Here is a 16,145-nt window from a genome sequence, read left to right as displayed (position 1 = left end):
TCATTTCCATGGTCTGTGAAGTTCTAAATCATTATTTTGTTTTCAAAAAAAATTATTTATTTATTTATTTATTTATTTATTTCAAATCTTTCATAGAGTTTACCACATGAAAGAAATTAGACCACAAATAGGAGAAAAATGAAAGATAACAATGACATTATTCTTTTTTTTTTGTAATTACCTGGAGAAGACTATACACATGAGAATAAATTGAAGAAGACTTTTGAATTATATTTTGTTTCTCTAGAGCCTGGTGAATAATTTTCTGTCACAGGTAATTCCCACAGTTTAGCAGTGGTTTCTAGCTCCAGCTGTGGGAAGGAATCACCTATAGCTCTTGGATAAAAAACAGATGCTTGTATAAATGTCTAATCACCATGTTGTGTACCTGAAACTAATATCATATGTCATCTGTAACTGAAAAATAAAAAGGCAGAATCTGGAGCTTCACTCCTGAATATTCTGATTCCTAGGGTTTGGGATATGTTAGAAAATGTGGCTCTAGGGGGGAGAAAACTGTACTTGAACAATGATTGAAATAAAAAAAAAAAGAAAAAAAAAAAAGAAAATGTGGCTCAGTTAGTGCCCAGTTGTGTTGCACACTTGTGCTTACCTTCCATTTGTCTACACAGCCTTTATAGAATTATTCTTATCTGGTTAGATTTAAGCCAGATACATGCAATCTGTTATTCTTGTGGGGCCAATGGCTTCTTAGTCACCTAGATTTGACTGGGAAGAAAGTTAAAGGATGGAAAGTTATGGTTAATGAGCAATTTTCAAATACTAACTTTGTATAATTTTCTTGTTTTCTTGTGTAGGCCAACTGTTGGAGCCTGGTGAAAAATCACCAGTGCAGTAATGTTCTGCAGTAAAAAGAAACCACTGGGTAAGTATTGGGTTCTTTAGATCATACAGAGTAAATATGATTTTTAAATTAAATTAAATTTTACTTTGTAGAGGAGAACTAAAAACAAGGTAGAGAACATTTCTATCACCCGGATGTTCCCTTATGCCCCTTTCCATTCGTGCTCGCTGCACTCCACACAGCTGTCTTCTGATTTCTGTCCGCTTAGTTTCGCCTGTTTTTGAAACGGACATGAATGAAATAACATGGCACATAGTCTTCTGTCTTGCTTCTTTTACTCAGTGTAAGGCTTATTGACATACATTCATGTAGCTGCAAGTGTCAGCAGTTTGTCCTTTATTTTTTCTTTCAAAGCAATATTACATTGTGTGAATACACCAATATTTGAAACTGAGACCACACAGTTAGAAATGGTTTTGGTTTGTGATGGCAGGAAACACTTTTTTTTTTAAGATTTTATGTATTTATTTTTAGAGAGGGAAGGGAGGGAGGAAGAGACAGAGAGAGAGAGAGAGAGAGAGACATCAATGTGCGGTTGCTGGGGGTTATGGCCTGCAACCCAGGCATGTACCCTGGCTGGGAATTGAACCTGGGATACTTTGGTTCCCAGCCCGTGCTCAATCCACTGAGCTACACCAGCCAGGGCTGGGAAACACTTTTTTGTTGTTGTTGGGTAATTGGTCTAGCCAAACAGCTTTAATAATGTTTCACTCTCTTTAATATAGCATTTCAGCCAGATTGTATTGATGTTTTTTTTTTTTTTTTGCCTCTAGTTAGTCAGTGACAGGTCATCATGCAATTTTTCTTTAATGCACATGTATTCAATTAATCACTGCTACTGTCTTTATATCTGACCATGGACTTTTTAGGGACTAAAGGCTGGATTAGAGTTTATCAAATGCACTGTTCCTCCATCTAATAACATCTCTGACAGGTGTAGTCCATTCCCGTTTTGGGCTGCCTAATGAGCTGAAATCCGTCTCAATGTAGTTCCTACCCAGAGGTCATTAGTTGTACCATCTAGGGCAATATTTTCATATTCCCAATGCCAATCTAAGAGTTTAAAATAAGTGTCATCATTTTTTCTTTTTCAAATGAAATGATTTATTTATATCAAATCACTAGAATAATCTTAATAGCATGAATATTAGCTTTAACCGGGACAAGTTTCCAATAAGGTTTATTGTTGCAGGGTTTGATATGTTTTGGTGACATAGCTGTCTGATAAGGCACTGACTTGCACAGAAAGCTGAGGTCAGCCCCTTCCTCTTGGACTTGTTACAATGATCACATAACTTGAGGGACTGACATCTGTGTCTATCATTTGCATCATCATGATTGTGAATGATGCACCTTTAGGTTATATCAGTTCCTGTAGAGCTGGTAATAGACTGGAGAGCTTTCATAACCTAAAATATCCCTTTTCTCATACAGCCAGTCAACAAATGTTTTTGAACCTCCATGATATGTGAGGTAGGGCTGACCTTTCTTGACTTCAAGAAGCTTTTTCTGATTCAATAAAATACATGTATCTTCACACAGTTGTTAAGTTTACAGTAGCAATGATAACTTAAAAAGGGTTTACTAAACACTGCAAGTGGTATATTTGCCAGAGGAGCACAGACTAGAGGTCTTCTAATTATCCTGGGGTTGTCAGGGGAAAAACCATGCAGAAGTGGAATTTTACCTCAATGAGATACATAATGTCTTTAGCTTTTAATTAAGGCATACTCAAATTTACACAAAATTTCACATCATCAGGAAGCTTAGGCCATTGATGATGTATATGAAAGTATAACAAGCCAGTCATGGTGTGGGGAACAATTATTTTCTCCCAGATATAATTTATTATTTATTATCTCCACATTTCTATAAGTCTCACATTTTTCAAGATGTGAAAAATTCTAGCTAATTGACTCAAATATTTAAAACACAGTTATAGTCTATTTTGTTTGTGCTTTATAATTCACCCCTTCTGGGTACATTGATGTGAGGCCTGAAGGCAAATCATTTTAAAGCATATATGTGCTTTTCTCCAAAACAATCAACAAGAGCATTGCTCATAAAATTCAGATTTTATGTAGTTTGGTAACATGGGGAGCAAATGAAGTAGATAATTAAAGGCTTTCTTTAAACTAATTAAAGCTGTTCTTGAGTCCACAATGTGGGGGTTGTGGAGCCCACACACATCATTCCACTGAGAAGCCCTTAGTATGTGTGTGGGGTGTGGGGTGGGGAAAATCAGACTAGGGTCACAGTTGTGTCTTCTGTGGGCCCTTCCTCCAAAAAAATATTAAAAATTATATTTTATGATTGTGTGTATAAAGACAAATATAATCCAGATCAAATTCATTATTATGTACTCATTACTATTATATTTGTTTTCTTCTGATCTTAAGATGTGTGAAAATTTAAACAGTTTTTGTGTGCCCCTAAAAATTCTGTGGACACGAGGTACTGCATCTACTGTGCCTACAAATGAGGCAGTTCTTTGGTTGAAGTTTATGTATCTGTCTCTCAGACATTTTTTGAGCACACACTACTTAGTGTGTACTGAGATGGTCCTGCAGTAGAGGGCTGGTGACAAAAAGGATGAATAAGACATGGAACCTAGCCTTACACGTACCATATCAATGTCTATGAAAGTCCATGCATGTGTATTAATAGATGTGTTTAAAGAGTATTATTTCTCATTGAGTTTATCTCTTATGGAACAACAACAAATCCAAAAGCTGTTTCTCAAGTGGTTCTGCAGTTACACTTGTGAAAGATTCAGTTTTTGTTTAAACTTGCTTTTTGTCTACTATAGTAATTTGTGTGTAAAATTGGACCTAGTTTTTTCAAAATCATGCAACCAATTCAATGAAGTGCCAGTTATTACTGACTCATCAGTGACATACTTAAGACAGTGCTGGCTTCATAAAAATCTCTCTCCTAACTTTGGAGCTAGTATTAGCTAATGAGGTCTCTTCTACACTTTAGTAACTATTGGTGTCCAGAGGGCAAAGGACATGATTTTTTTTTTTTTTAGTATGAGAGAGGAGGATCCCAACACCATCTGATATGAGACAAAGAGTAATGGGGGGAAATTAGAGTGGAAGAGGTAATGATCTTACCTCTTGTGCCTAAAATATTTCATGTTTGCAAATGAAAAACAAACAACACAAACACATTTCTAGGCTACTAGGCTACTAATGGAAAGTGCAGGGGGTTGAGCTGAAGCTTAAGCATCACTGGCTTCATGGTAAGTCTGTTTCTAGAAGTTTTGAGGTTAGAGATGTTACAGGGTGAATGTGTGAAGATCAAGCAGGGCCCAGAGTGCCTTTGTAAAAACTCACTTCTGTCTTGAGATGAAACGTCATTGGCCGTTTTGAGCAGAGAAAAAAGATGATTCCTGTGGTAGACAGAGTAATGCCTCCTGTCTCCATATCTCCATGTCCTAACCCTTGGAACTTGTGAATATTTTACCTTACATGGGAAAAGGAACTTTGCAGATAGAATTAAGTTAAGCATCTTGAGATGGGAAGATTTACCTGGATTATCCAGGTGGGCCCAGTGTAATCACAAGGGTCCTTATAAGAGGAAGACAGGAGAGTTGGAGGTGGCGATGTGGCAATGGAAGCAGAGGTCAGTGTGACATGGCCATGAGCCAAGGAATGTGGGCAGCATCTGGAAGCTGGAAAAGGAGGGGAACAGAGTCTCCCCAAGAACCTCCAAAGGAACTCAGTCCTGCTGAAACATCTTGATTTTAGCCCCATAAAACCCATTTTTGGGCTTCTGACTTCCAGAATAATAAGATAATACATTTATGTTGTTCAGAGCAACTAAGTTTGTGGTGATATTTGCCAGAGCAGGAGTAGGAAATGAATACATGTAAAAAAATCACTCTGTTGCTCTACTGAAAACAGATCATAGAGATAAGGGCAGAAGCTAGGGGCCCCAAGGCAAGACTATTGCAGCAGCCGCAGGGAGTGGTGAGGTGGCTTGGACCAGAATGAGGGCACAGGAGGGGATGAAAAGAGGGAAGATTTCCTTTCTTCCTCAAATTCTGTCTCCTTTATATCTCTTTTAAAACATGTATTATTTGAGTGCTTCATGAATACATAAATAAAGCAAGGCTCCTATTTTTTTCTTTTGGTATTTTCACACTTGGTCTTGCTAGGAGAAACAGCTGAGGAGGAACTGGTGATATCTTCTTGCAAAGTCCATATATTACACCATCACAGGTGGCAGACCACTTGTACCCGCTTCCTTCTCTTTTCAGTAAATGACTGCAGCTCAGCTTGGATAGGGTGCTTGATAGAACAACCTACCACATCCCACAGTGTGTATACAAGATTAAGTTCCTTTCAGAGCCACCTGGGACAAGGGGGGATGCCTTTTAACCACCCGTTTGAACTTGACTTTCCTTCCCTCTGGTTTCCGTGGCTCCTTAGGCCTCTTGTCTGCATCCTTGCTATGCTGGTATTTGTGGGCATGCCTACCCTTTGAAAGAGATCCCTGTCGTGTTCAGTTTTTCCTTTTTTGCCTAGAATAGACCCTTGCTCAAAAGAGCTCAAGAAATATTTCTGGAATAAATAAATCACTTTGTCTTGGCTCCAGAAGATTTTATTTGCCACATGGATTCAGGGGTCTGAGACACAGAAGCCAAAATGTACTAAAGAAACTTAACTTATAGCCCCATGCATTTCAAAATGACAACCACAAGCTTTGAAAAAACACAGTTTCCTGTGTAACCACTGAGGTATCAGGCAGACGAGACTGCCTCAGGCTTCCTTTCTCACTGTCTCTCTCTTTTCCACCTGGTTTTTTTCCTCTCACTTTGTGACAGGTGGTTTGCTTTGCCTTGGATGGTTGGAATGTGTCTCTCATGGAAAATTAAATGTCCTGTAGCTTCTTCCAGCCTCTTGTGATCCTTAGGGTAGATCCTGTTTTTTGTTCCTCTTTTTGAATGGGGGTGCTGTAAAAAGGTAAAGCTATTTTCTAACTTTACAGAAAGTATTCTGATCCAGTCCCAGTCCATAAAAATGCAATTTTTCCTATAGATAATTAAATTGTAAAAGAATGTAGACAAACAACAGTCTCAAACAGTACATTTTGAAGAGGGATTCGGGAGTGTATTCTCAGCAAGGAGAGGGTAGATAGGTTTTCTGGGAAGGCCTCCATGGTGAAATAGAGAAAAGCCTAAAAGCAAAGGAAGGTAAGAGGTCACAGGGTCACAAGGTTAACTGGGAGGGGGCATGTGATTTGAAGGACATTCTAGAATATTGCATTCTGTGAGGAAGCCACTTCTCTCTCTCCTTGGCCTCTGGACACAGGCACTCATGTCTTCATTTCCCAGTTATCTCTGCACAGTATGTCCGACCATCTCTTTATACAAGGGATTTCTTTCAAGATTCTTTTACAAGGAAGGTAGTTTGAAGTTTGAATTCTGATTCTACTGCATAATCTTGCTGACTCTTTTCTTCATTCGTAAAGTGGGGATCATAACAGCATGCACAAGATAGGATTGTTTTGAAGATTGATGAAATAATGCTTCTGAAACATTTCATACAACATCTAACTTCTAACAAATGCTCAATAAACATTAGTTATTCTTCTTATTGTATAGTAAGTCTTAAATCTCCCATTGTGATGTGTAGAAAGTTACATGTCAGGGGCTTATATAAACATTTTATTGATTTTACTTATAACTTGTATAATACAATTTATGTGTTCTAGAAGAAATATAAGTCAATAAAAAAGTTTACATATCTTTGAGAAACTATAGTAAGCCATGGGAAGAATAAAGCTCCCAATAAATCAAATTTCCAAATATCTGGCCCTGATGAGTAAACTGGCTCACTCAAGAGGAAAATAAACTCAAGGTCGTTATTATTATTTGTATAAATCCCCTAACTCTGTTTCCAAGCTTTTTTGTGTGTGTGTGAGGACAAGAATAAAAAAAATTGTGGAAAGATTTTTGTTTTGCCTTGGTTCTCTTTAGTGTGCTGCTTAAATGTCAGTATGTCCCACCAGCTGCAGGTCAGCTCTGGGGTTCAATAGGAAACCCCAATTTGGGACACATATTTTTCACTTGTACATGAGTGTGTACTTGGAGTTAAATCAGAAAATCTTGGAGACTGGGGACTCTTTTCTTCAAAGCTCTGCCCTTTCATTGTTCTTTCCTCATGTCTTTAATGAATTGGTTTGGCTTTCGACCACACAGACCAGATTGTGAAGAATGAAAGAAAATTAAGAAAGAAATAAACTTAAGTCATTGATTTAGCTCAAGGGAATTATTCTGAGACCTGACCCAACCCAAAAAAACACCACCACCAATAAAACCCAAATGACACTTTATGTGTAGAGACATTCTTCAGCTTTTGGCTTGGGACCAACCTTGCTGAGGAAATACCAGTTCACTGCCATCAGGGTCTTATACAGAGACCCCAAATTCTCCGTTGTGTTTCATCATTTCATGTTTTGGGAGATCTAAAGCCAATTGCCTGAAGGCAGTCTCCTAAACCACATTTGGTGAAGGACAAAATGCTCTGGTGTTCATTGAAGAAAGATAGTCGTGCTCGCTAACTAGGGACTCACAATTACTGTAATCGGTCACAGGTCCAATAAAAGCCTCCCAAATCTTCCTCTTACCTTTGGTCTTGTTAACAGAGCTGTTGCATTCACTAACTAGTCTTAAATACTAAGGTATTATGAATTGTTCACATACTAATAAAAAAAGATATAAATGACTTGTCTTCTCTTGCCTACTGGAAATGGAAGCTGGATAATATTTATTATGTTATGAGGGAGAAAAGCTCAGAGTAAGAGTTGGGTGTTGCCTTAGAGAACTTGGAGTAGAATTGATAGGTGTTTGCCAATTTCTACTAAAAATATTCAGAAAATTATTCTGACCCTCTGGGGAAATAACAATATAAGAAACTTTAAGACTGACTCTCCAAGCCTGGGTAATTTTCTGTTTTCACGTCTTACTTGCTGTTTTATTCTTGTATTTTTCTATTTACAAAGTGCTTTCTATACATTTTCCCACTTAATGATGGCGACTCAAAGTGGCATTATTTCACTGAGGAACCATAGCTAAGGAGAGGTCATGAGTTTAAATAAGCTTACATGGATGATTTGGTAGGAGAAGATCTTACGCCTCTTGCTTCAGGATCCAGGCCTTGATTGTGTTTGCATGAATTGGCATTGAAGCCTCTTAAAATGGTAGGTGATTTGGACTTGGAGACAGGAGGTGCAGGGGCCTCAGCCACCTTTCCAATGCAGTGTTCAGAATTACAGTAAGAATGGCTTTGTGGTGCTCAAAGGATGGCCATGTGAGATTGTGGAGATGTCTGCCTCCGTGATTGGCAAGCACGGCCACACCAAGGTCCACCCAATTGGTGTTGAAACCTTTCCTGGGAAGAAATATGAAGATACCTGCCCATCATCTCGTGATACAGATGTTCTCAACCTCAAACGGAATGATTTCCAGCTGATAGGCATCCAGGATGGGTATCTATCATGGCTCCAGGACAGTGGGGGAAATGCAGGAGGGCCTTCCTCTGCTTGAGGGAGGTCTCAGCAAGGAGGTTGCGGAGAGGAGATCCTGGTAACAGGACATCTGCAGTGACAGAGGAGGCAGCTGTTGCAATCAAGGCCATTTCAAAATAACTGGCTTTCTGGGTGGCAGTGGTGGCAGCAGTGATCCCTGAGCTTGCAGAGGCTCCTTCCCCAGCCTGGCCTAGCTCTGGCCCTGCCTTTAGCTGGACTCATACACAATTTAATATTGGAAGCTTTATTTTGGTTCCCCCCACCCCATCAATCTGTTGGGGAGCCCCTGACCTTCACCCTGCTCCCCTGGTCAGGAGTGAGTGAGTCATGGCCTTGGTCCTGAAGCTGCCCTCCGATCTTTTCTCCTTCAGGGCTACGCCTTGTGATTTAGATTTCTTTTCCGTTCTGGAATCAGAAAGCTATGGATTCTGGCAAATGGTCTTCGTGCCCTCCCCCCATGCATCCCTGGTCTGGTCCCTTGTTTCCCAGGCTCCACTCCCACAGACTGGGGGCCAGCTCCCTTCCCTATGTCTATGTCTCTCCCCAAAATTCTTTAGCAGGAGATGGGAAAGGAGGAGAGCGGAGGCGACCTGCCCCATCCTTAGGCATCTGGGAGGGCCCTGCCCCATGGGCCTCACCTTTTCCTGTGGGCTCTCTCTCCAACACATTTGTTAAAATCAAATCTGAATAAAACTACAAGTTTAATATGAAAAAAGAAAAAGATCCAGGCCTGTTTTCCTTATATGAGGATGGTTTCATCACTCACTTTTTAAAAAGATTTGTATTTATTTACTTTTAGAGAGGGGAGGGAAGGAGAAAGACAGAGAGAGAAACATCAATGTGCGGTTGCTGGGGGCCATGGCCTGCAGCCCAGGCATGTGCCCTGGACTGGGAATAGAACCTGTGATGCTTTGGTTCGCAGCCCACGCTCAATCCACTGAGCTATGCCAGCCAGGACTCATCACTCATTTTTAAAGGTCCAACAAAGTCTTGCTAATAGGGAACAACATCTTGATTGCAGTTAAAAATTACTAGCAGAGTAGTGTTATTTCCTTCCCACCTTTTGAATTTGTGTCTTAGTGACCCCATAACACTTTTGAATTTTCTAAATGCATGTCCTCCTTCCAAATACCAAGACAAGTATATGTACAAACATAAGTGGATATGGTTTTATGGTGGCTCAAACAAGCCATTAGCTTTATTAGATAATTATTTTGGGGACGGAGGGCATAGGCCACATGTCATCAGTCCTAAAATGAAGTTTACTCCTTTCGGTGAATGTTCCCTAGCATTTAACTGACTTATAAATGACCACTTCATAAAATAAATGAGGTGTCCTCATTTAATTATCTTGGATCATGCAACAGGAAGCACATGGCTCAAAGATAAGCATCCTATGAGTGCTTCATTGATATTTTATTTTATTTGACTGGGGCAGACATCAAATTATATTGGTCTTAATGAGTTTTGGGGAGTGAGGGTTATTTCCATCACCCAGCATGGAGTAGGACCTTGAAGGCTTAATAACCCATTTTCCTATATTTTTGAGCAGATTCAAGACAAGGTGTCTAAGATAATCTCTGTTAATGACTGTTCTTTTGGCTCATTGGAATGGTGAAGGATGGCTTCCTATCCAGGCACATACATATCTCTCTTAGGCTCCTCCGCTGTCATGAAAGAATGCTAACACTATTACCAGCTTGATCTTTTGTCTTGTGGATCTGCACTCAGCTAGCTACGCAGCACAGCAGTTCTCTAGGTATTTTCCAGGAAATTCAGTCTTAAGCTCACAGTCATTTAGTGTTCGGCACAAGTGCAGTTGAGAGAAATAATAATTAGGATGATTACTTGAAGGACACATACTTCCTTTATTTATATAAATACTCTAAAATCCATTCCTGAATGTAATCAGCTCAGCAGAGACTGAGTCCAGAAACTCTCACTGGGACCCTCGAAATTGTGTTTGGGATGATATTCCTAGGGTTGTTACAAAACACAGCTCTAAAAAACTCATTTTATGTTCTTTATATCAAACAATGGCTTCTTTATGTGTATTTGTTAGAGAAATTATTGTGTGACTCAAGAATGAATATATAATTGTACTTTCTCTGAGAAATGGGCTTATTTTTACTTTACAGACTATGAAATAAAGGGCAATAGGCCTTCCCTTTTTCTGTAGAATTTGTGGTCCACCCTAAAGCAGGTGTGTGCGTCATTGTATCAGGTATTTTTATTCTCATTGTTGACTTTAGTTGATCATCATCCTTGTTTCTACATTTTCTTCCACTCTGCTTCCTTTTCAATCAGAGGGGAGGAGGGAGGGAGATAATGGGGGAAAGGAGGGAAAGGATAGTCAAGGAAGATGTACAAAGGATCCATGGACAAAGCCAGAGTGGGGAAGGATGGAGGGTGGGGGAAAGGGGAAAGTGGTGGCAAGAAAATGGAGACAACTATATTTGAACAACAATAAAAAAATGATAAAAAATATGTAAGTAAATATAAAAAAATAAAATTTAAAATAAAATTTCTCCTGTTATACATTCTTGAGTAGTTATTTTGGAGATGTTCTTATGTGTAAACACTCTTGCATGACTAAAAAGATTTTCATTGCCCCTTCATGCTTGTTTATTTGGCTGAGTATAGAATTCCAAATTCAAAAATATTTTTCCTTAAAATTGGAAGGCATCACTCCAATGTCTTCTGTTATCCTTGTTGCAGATGAGAAATTTCATCGTCTGATTCTTGTGTCTCTGGGACTAACCAATTTTTTTTTCCTGGAAGTTTTTAATGTTTTGCCTTTGTTTTTAGAGCTCAAAATTTTAGTGAAGATCTGTGGGTCCACTTTAATTTGTCTTGGTGGCACTTTTACTTTGAAGAGTTATGTTTTATTCTGGTGCGGTAAAATTCTCTTCTATTTATTTGAATATTTCCTCCCATTTATTGTTTATGTTCCCTTCTCCTAAGTTTTCTTTTCACATTTTCCTCCTCTTTGTCATTTTGGTAGGTATATCAGGAGAGTTCTTCAAGATTACTTTACAGCTTGTCTATTAACTATTTTAACTTCCAAAAACTCTTTCTTCTTCTCTATTTCCTTTGTTCCTATCAGCTTGTTCTTCTTTCATGGATGTGATATCTTCCTGAATATCTTCAAGGCACTAGTTAGAATTACAAAGAAAAGAACCCCTTCTCCCTACTTATTTTCACCATTATCTCTTCCCCTTGTATTCTTCTCCTTTGTGCTATTGGTTTGTCTCAGATTTCTGGTGACTTATGATTGCTGGCTTGTATTTACAAATGAAGGGCTAGATGAATTTGTGCAGTTGCAAAGACCTTTATCCCTGCCAGGCCTCTCCTTTAAATAGGAGGGCCAGTGATGTAGCCAGTTCACAGACACGTTTTTCTTTGTCTGTTCTGGCAGCTATAATAAAGTACCATAGACTTGCTGGCTTACAAACAACATAAATTTATTTCTCACAGTTCTGGAGTCTGGAAAGTCCACAATGAAGGCATCAGCATATTTGGTGGTAGGTGAGGGCCTGCTCCCTGTTCACAGACAGCTGTCTTCTTGCTGTGTTCTCAAATGATGAAACCAGCAAGGGAGCCTCTTTGATAGAAACACTAATACCATTTATGAGGACTTCAACCTCATGACCTAAATACCTTCTGAAGTCCCGCCAGTACATTGGGGATTCAGTTTCAATATATGAGTTTTGGGAGGATACATACATTTAGTCTATAATACTGTGGGTTAGTCATGTAGTTTGGCAAATCCCATAGCTGTCTCAGGAAGGCAGGCTTTACTAGGGCCTGTAGTCTGCTGTAGCTGATGCAGAGGTTCAGAACCACTTCTCTCTTGGCCTGCATGCCCAACCTTGGTTTCCTCGTTAGGCATGTTGTGTCCTCTTTTTAGTGAGAAAGGGAGGGAGCATGTGACCCAAGTGGCTCAATTATTATTTAATTATTGTGGTGATGCTCCAAAACTAAGGTGATTGGTTAATTTATCTTCCAAACTACGACACTTTTTTTCTCCAGTTTTGAAGCATTTCCTGTTTATTAACTGACCAGATTACAAAAATGACCATGGTGAATACCTTAGTTCATCCTTCTAATAAGCCTGTTGATCTGGTTCTCCCTGTTACCAGCATCTCCACCTTCTACTAAGATGGGTGGTCTTTTCCTTCATTCCACCTTGTGAAAAAGATAATTTGAAGGGCCACAGGAAATTATTTTCTTCTTTGAAGCATTTTCCAACAGTATAGATCTCATGAATCAGATCCTCCACTTATGAGAATGAAAGGAAACCCTATTAATTATTTGGTAAGACAATAAGCAAAAACTGGACTATTACCCTCTCTGCAGCACACCCTCAATCTTTGTGTTTATCAACTGAATTTGGAAGTTTTCTGGGCTCCATTGGGAAGACCACTCTTCTAATGTTTTTCAGTGAGAACTGTTCCTATCTTTTTTTTCAGTCTTGATCTCATCTGATTTTTATTTTATTTTCTAGATTTCCTTTAAAATTTATGAAGCTGTATTAAACCCCTTATTTTCTAGCACTACTTTGTTTCTATTATTTTTTTTAAACAGATATTCTGTAATTTCAGTGGGACCTCATTATCTAAAACACTATTTTAGGTTTTGATAGTTTTGCTCTTTGTTGGACAATCGGGAAGAAAGGGGATGATGCTTTTATAGCCAGAGTTTGAATTGTTTCCTCCAGGCGATGGCTGGTTGAGAGGTTGCTTCCTGGTGGATTCTGGATTTCAGAGTTGTACATGATAGGGGCAAGTCCGCTCAGGTGTCTGGAGTTCTGGACATCAGTCTGATATTTTTCTTATCAGCAGTTAGGTGAGCTAGACTGGACAACAGGAACACTCATAGAAAACTGGCTTCTTTAGCTGGGTAAGAAGGAAGCCACGTGAGTGGATGGCAAACAGACCAATACTCTTCAAATGGTAGAAACACAACCATAATCAAAGGCAGGGTGTCATGTGTCAGGAGCAGCCCTCAGAGGTACACTTCATACTTGGAAGCTGAGCCACAGGGGCTGCAGAGGCATTTAGATTCCTCTTGGACTTTGGGAAATGTGGACAGTTCTTAAAATTAATGGTGCCTGGCATATGAGGGATGGGTATGAAGATGTGTTCCCTTCTTCTTTCCCTCTCTTTTCATCTCCTTCATCTTTCTCATCTCCCTTCTATTTCCAGCCTCTTCTTATCTTTGCTTTCCTCTTGGCCTTCCTTGTCCCATCCCTAACTTGTGCTTCCAAGTTACTTTCTACCCTCTAGTCTCCTTTATCTCCATGGTCATATGTATCTTTGCCAAATTCAGACTCTTACTCCTATCTCTACACTTTGTATCACCTGTCACTTATCCAAGTGGAGAACTGTGGGATTAAGGGACTCCCAGGTTAGATGGTCAAGTCACTTACCTTGAGAATCCAGCATTGACATCTGGTGGTTACTTGCCTGACCCTTTTCCCATAGCTTTTATTATTCCGTCATTTCCCTTTGGTCAACTTTGGGTGCAGTAGACATGGAGCAAGAACTTGGTATCCTTACCACAAAAATATGCTCAGCTGGTGTATCTGAGGCACTATCTTTTCTTGTCCTCTACAAATTTTAATTTCTGCACTATTATAAACTTTGGATTTATTATCCTTTTATTTTGTTATTTGTACTGGTGTTTGCATTTGCTTTCAGGTGATGTAGAGGTGTCTGTTGGTAGTAGCTATAAAAATCAGGGCACCAGAGAACATAGAAGGTGATTTCTGGAAGATACCAGTGATCTGGAATGAGGCAGAGGGAGAGTGCAAAGACTGTGTTCACTAGCCTTCATTCCCCGAGAGTCCCTCCATAGGTCTCTATAAGTGTGACAAAGCAGAAGAGTGTCCCTCAGGCCACAGCTATGGACAAGCAAATAAGCCTCTTTCTCACAAAGCCTGGGGGTGTGTTTCAGTCTGCTCTCTGTTCAGGGTCCTGAAGATGGTAATCTGCCAAGAAGTGAATTTCTGATTGTTATAGTTCCATGGGGCTCAGGAACATGAGCTCCCCTGTCCTCCAGAGCCAAGTGATCTTGGGGCATCTTCTGAGTGGGTGTGGCAAAAAACCAAGGTCACAAGAAATAAAAACTGGGGCACCGGACATATATAGAAGCTCCCCTCCAGGAGATATTGGCATTCTGGCGTGTGTCAGAGGTCAGAATGTGAAGATAGTGCCCACTGGCTGGACTGAGTGGAGGGGAAGTACAAAGGAAAAAAAGGAAAGAGAAAGCTACTTCCAGCTGAGGATTGGTCTATGGGTCTTTGATGATGTGGAATTCTCTCAATGTCCAGTGTTGATTATAAGTATCACTTTTGGCTCCATGGCCATAAGGTCAGTGACTTCACTGGCCACTTCAATATGGTTTTGTTTGACTATGTTATATCTTATTTTATGACTGGGTAGCAAAATAAAAAATAAAAATAAAAATTCCTTCCCTAGAGTGGCATTTCATTTTCAGAAGCTCCTTGGCCTTTAGGAACTACTTGAAGCTAAGAGTAAGGGTCTTTGTGGAGCTGAAGGGATGTAGAAATTGGAGACACATAGTGTTTTGCTTTATGGCTGGCATCAGAAAGACAATGAGAAACATTTTAGCTTTCCATTTTGGGACTTTCCAATACATGTTCCAACATTTAGGCTGGAAAAAACCAATGCCCTTCAGATTTCAAAGGAAAGAATTCTTGCAACCTTGACGACAATCAAAGTAACCTAAGTGCTGTTATTTTAATGAGTTATGTGATTCTTTGGGTTGAAAATTTAATTTCATACCTAATTTCTCTTTCTCTTTAGAAGTGGAACGGGTAGTGAAAGCCAATGACCGTGAATACAATGAAAAGTTCCAGTACGCAGTGAGTAAATTACACATGGCGCACACGTGCTGGGTGGGCCTTACCCCTTAAAGGCAGTAGAATTCAGGTCTTCTAGAACTTTATGACTTCACTAAAAACTTTCTTTGTTGGCCCATTTTAATAGCAAGGCACCATATGTTCCATAAGTACAGAGTTAGCAATATATACCCATTTCTACTCTGCACCAAGAGTGATTGATATTCTTACTGGTATGGGAAGACACATTCAGGCTTAGTCCATTTTGCTGCCTGTCTGGGTACTGCAGTACGCAGGGATGATAGGAAAGTGGGTCTCCATGATAGCACTTATTGATAGAAGTGATGGTGTGGCTAGTGGGTGATGAATGGCGTTTTGGAATTTTCTCTAAGCCACTCAGGCTGAATGTGGGAAAGTATATGTAGGAGAAAGTCCCCAGGTCCTGAATGATTTTATTTACTAAATTAGTGGTGACAATGACTAATTAAAATGTGCACTTTAAGTTGTACTTAACTACTTTGTATTTTTTTAAAATGAGGGTTTTCTTTATTTCCATAAATATTGAGTATCTACCAAGTGACTGGAACTCCTTAGAAATTTGGGATACACTCATAAACAACATTGTGAATTATATCATGAGCCCCATCAAGGTGTCCCCGTCTTTCTATGATTCAACCTAAGTTGCTATGTAGAGTCTTTATAAGCTCCAAGAAAGACAATTGGTAGAACTGATTCTATAGGTGACTTGTGGCCTATCAGACCTGCTCTACAATTGAGTATGAGCACATTAATGAAAGAAAGTTGCAATTCAAAGAGGAGTTTGATAACTATTAAGGCACAGAAATGTGGGTGTCAAGAGGCAAACTGATAGTGTCTGTG

General features: G+C 39.4%; 1 protein-coding gene and 1 pseudogene across 1 annotated transcript in view; both read left to right on the top strand.

Annotated features, from left to right (window-relative positions):
- Positions 1–16,145, top strand: part of ATP8B4 (ATPase phospholipid transporting 8B4 (putative)) — a 195,559-nt gene that overhangs the window by 2,903 nt on the left and 176,511 nt on the right. Inside the window, 2 exon segments of the mRNA XM_036033364.1 lie at positions 819–886; positions 15,232–15,290. Coding sequence (XP_035889257.1) covers positions 859–886; positions 15,232–15,290 — 87 coding nt within the window. The 5' untranslated portion in view covers positions 819–858.
- LOC114492828 lies at positions 7,885–9,116 on the top strand (annotated as a pseudogene).

The sequence above is a fragment of the Phyllostomus discolor genome, chromosome 1 (genome assembly GCF_004126475.2).
Source record: "Phyllostomus discolor isolate MPI-MPIP mPhyDis1 chromosome 1, mPhyDis1.pri.v3, whole genome shotgun sequence".
NCBI classification, from domain to species: domain Eukaryota; kingdom Metazoa; phylum Chordata; class Mammalia; order Chiroptera; family Phyllostomidae; genus Phyllostomus; species Phyllostomus discolor.
The sequence above is the reverse complement of the archived record's forward strand: the minus strand, read 5'-3'. Positions and strand labels throughout refer to the sequence as shown.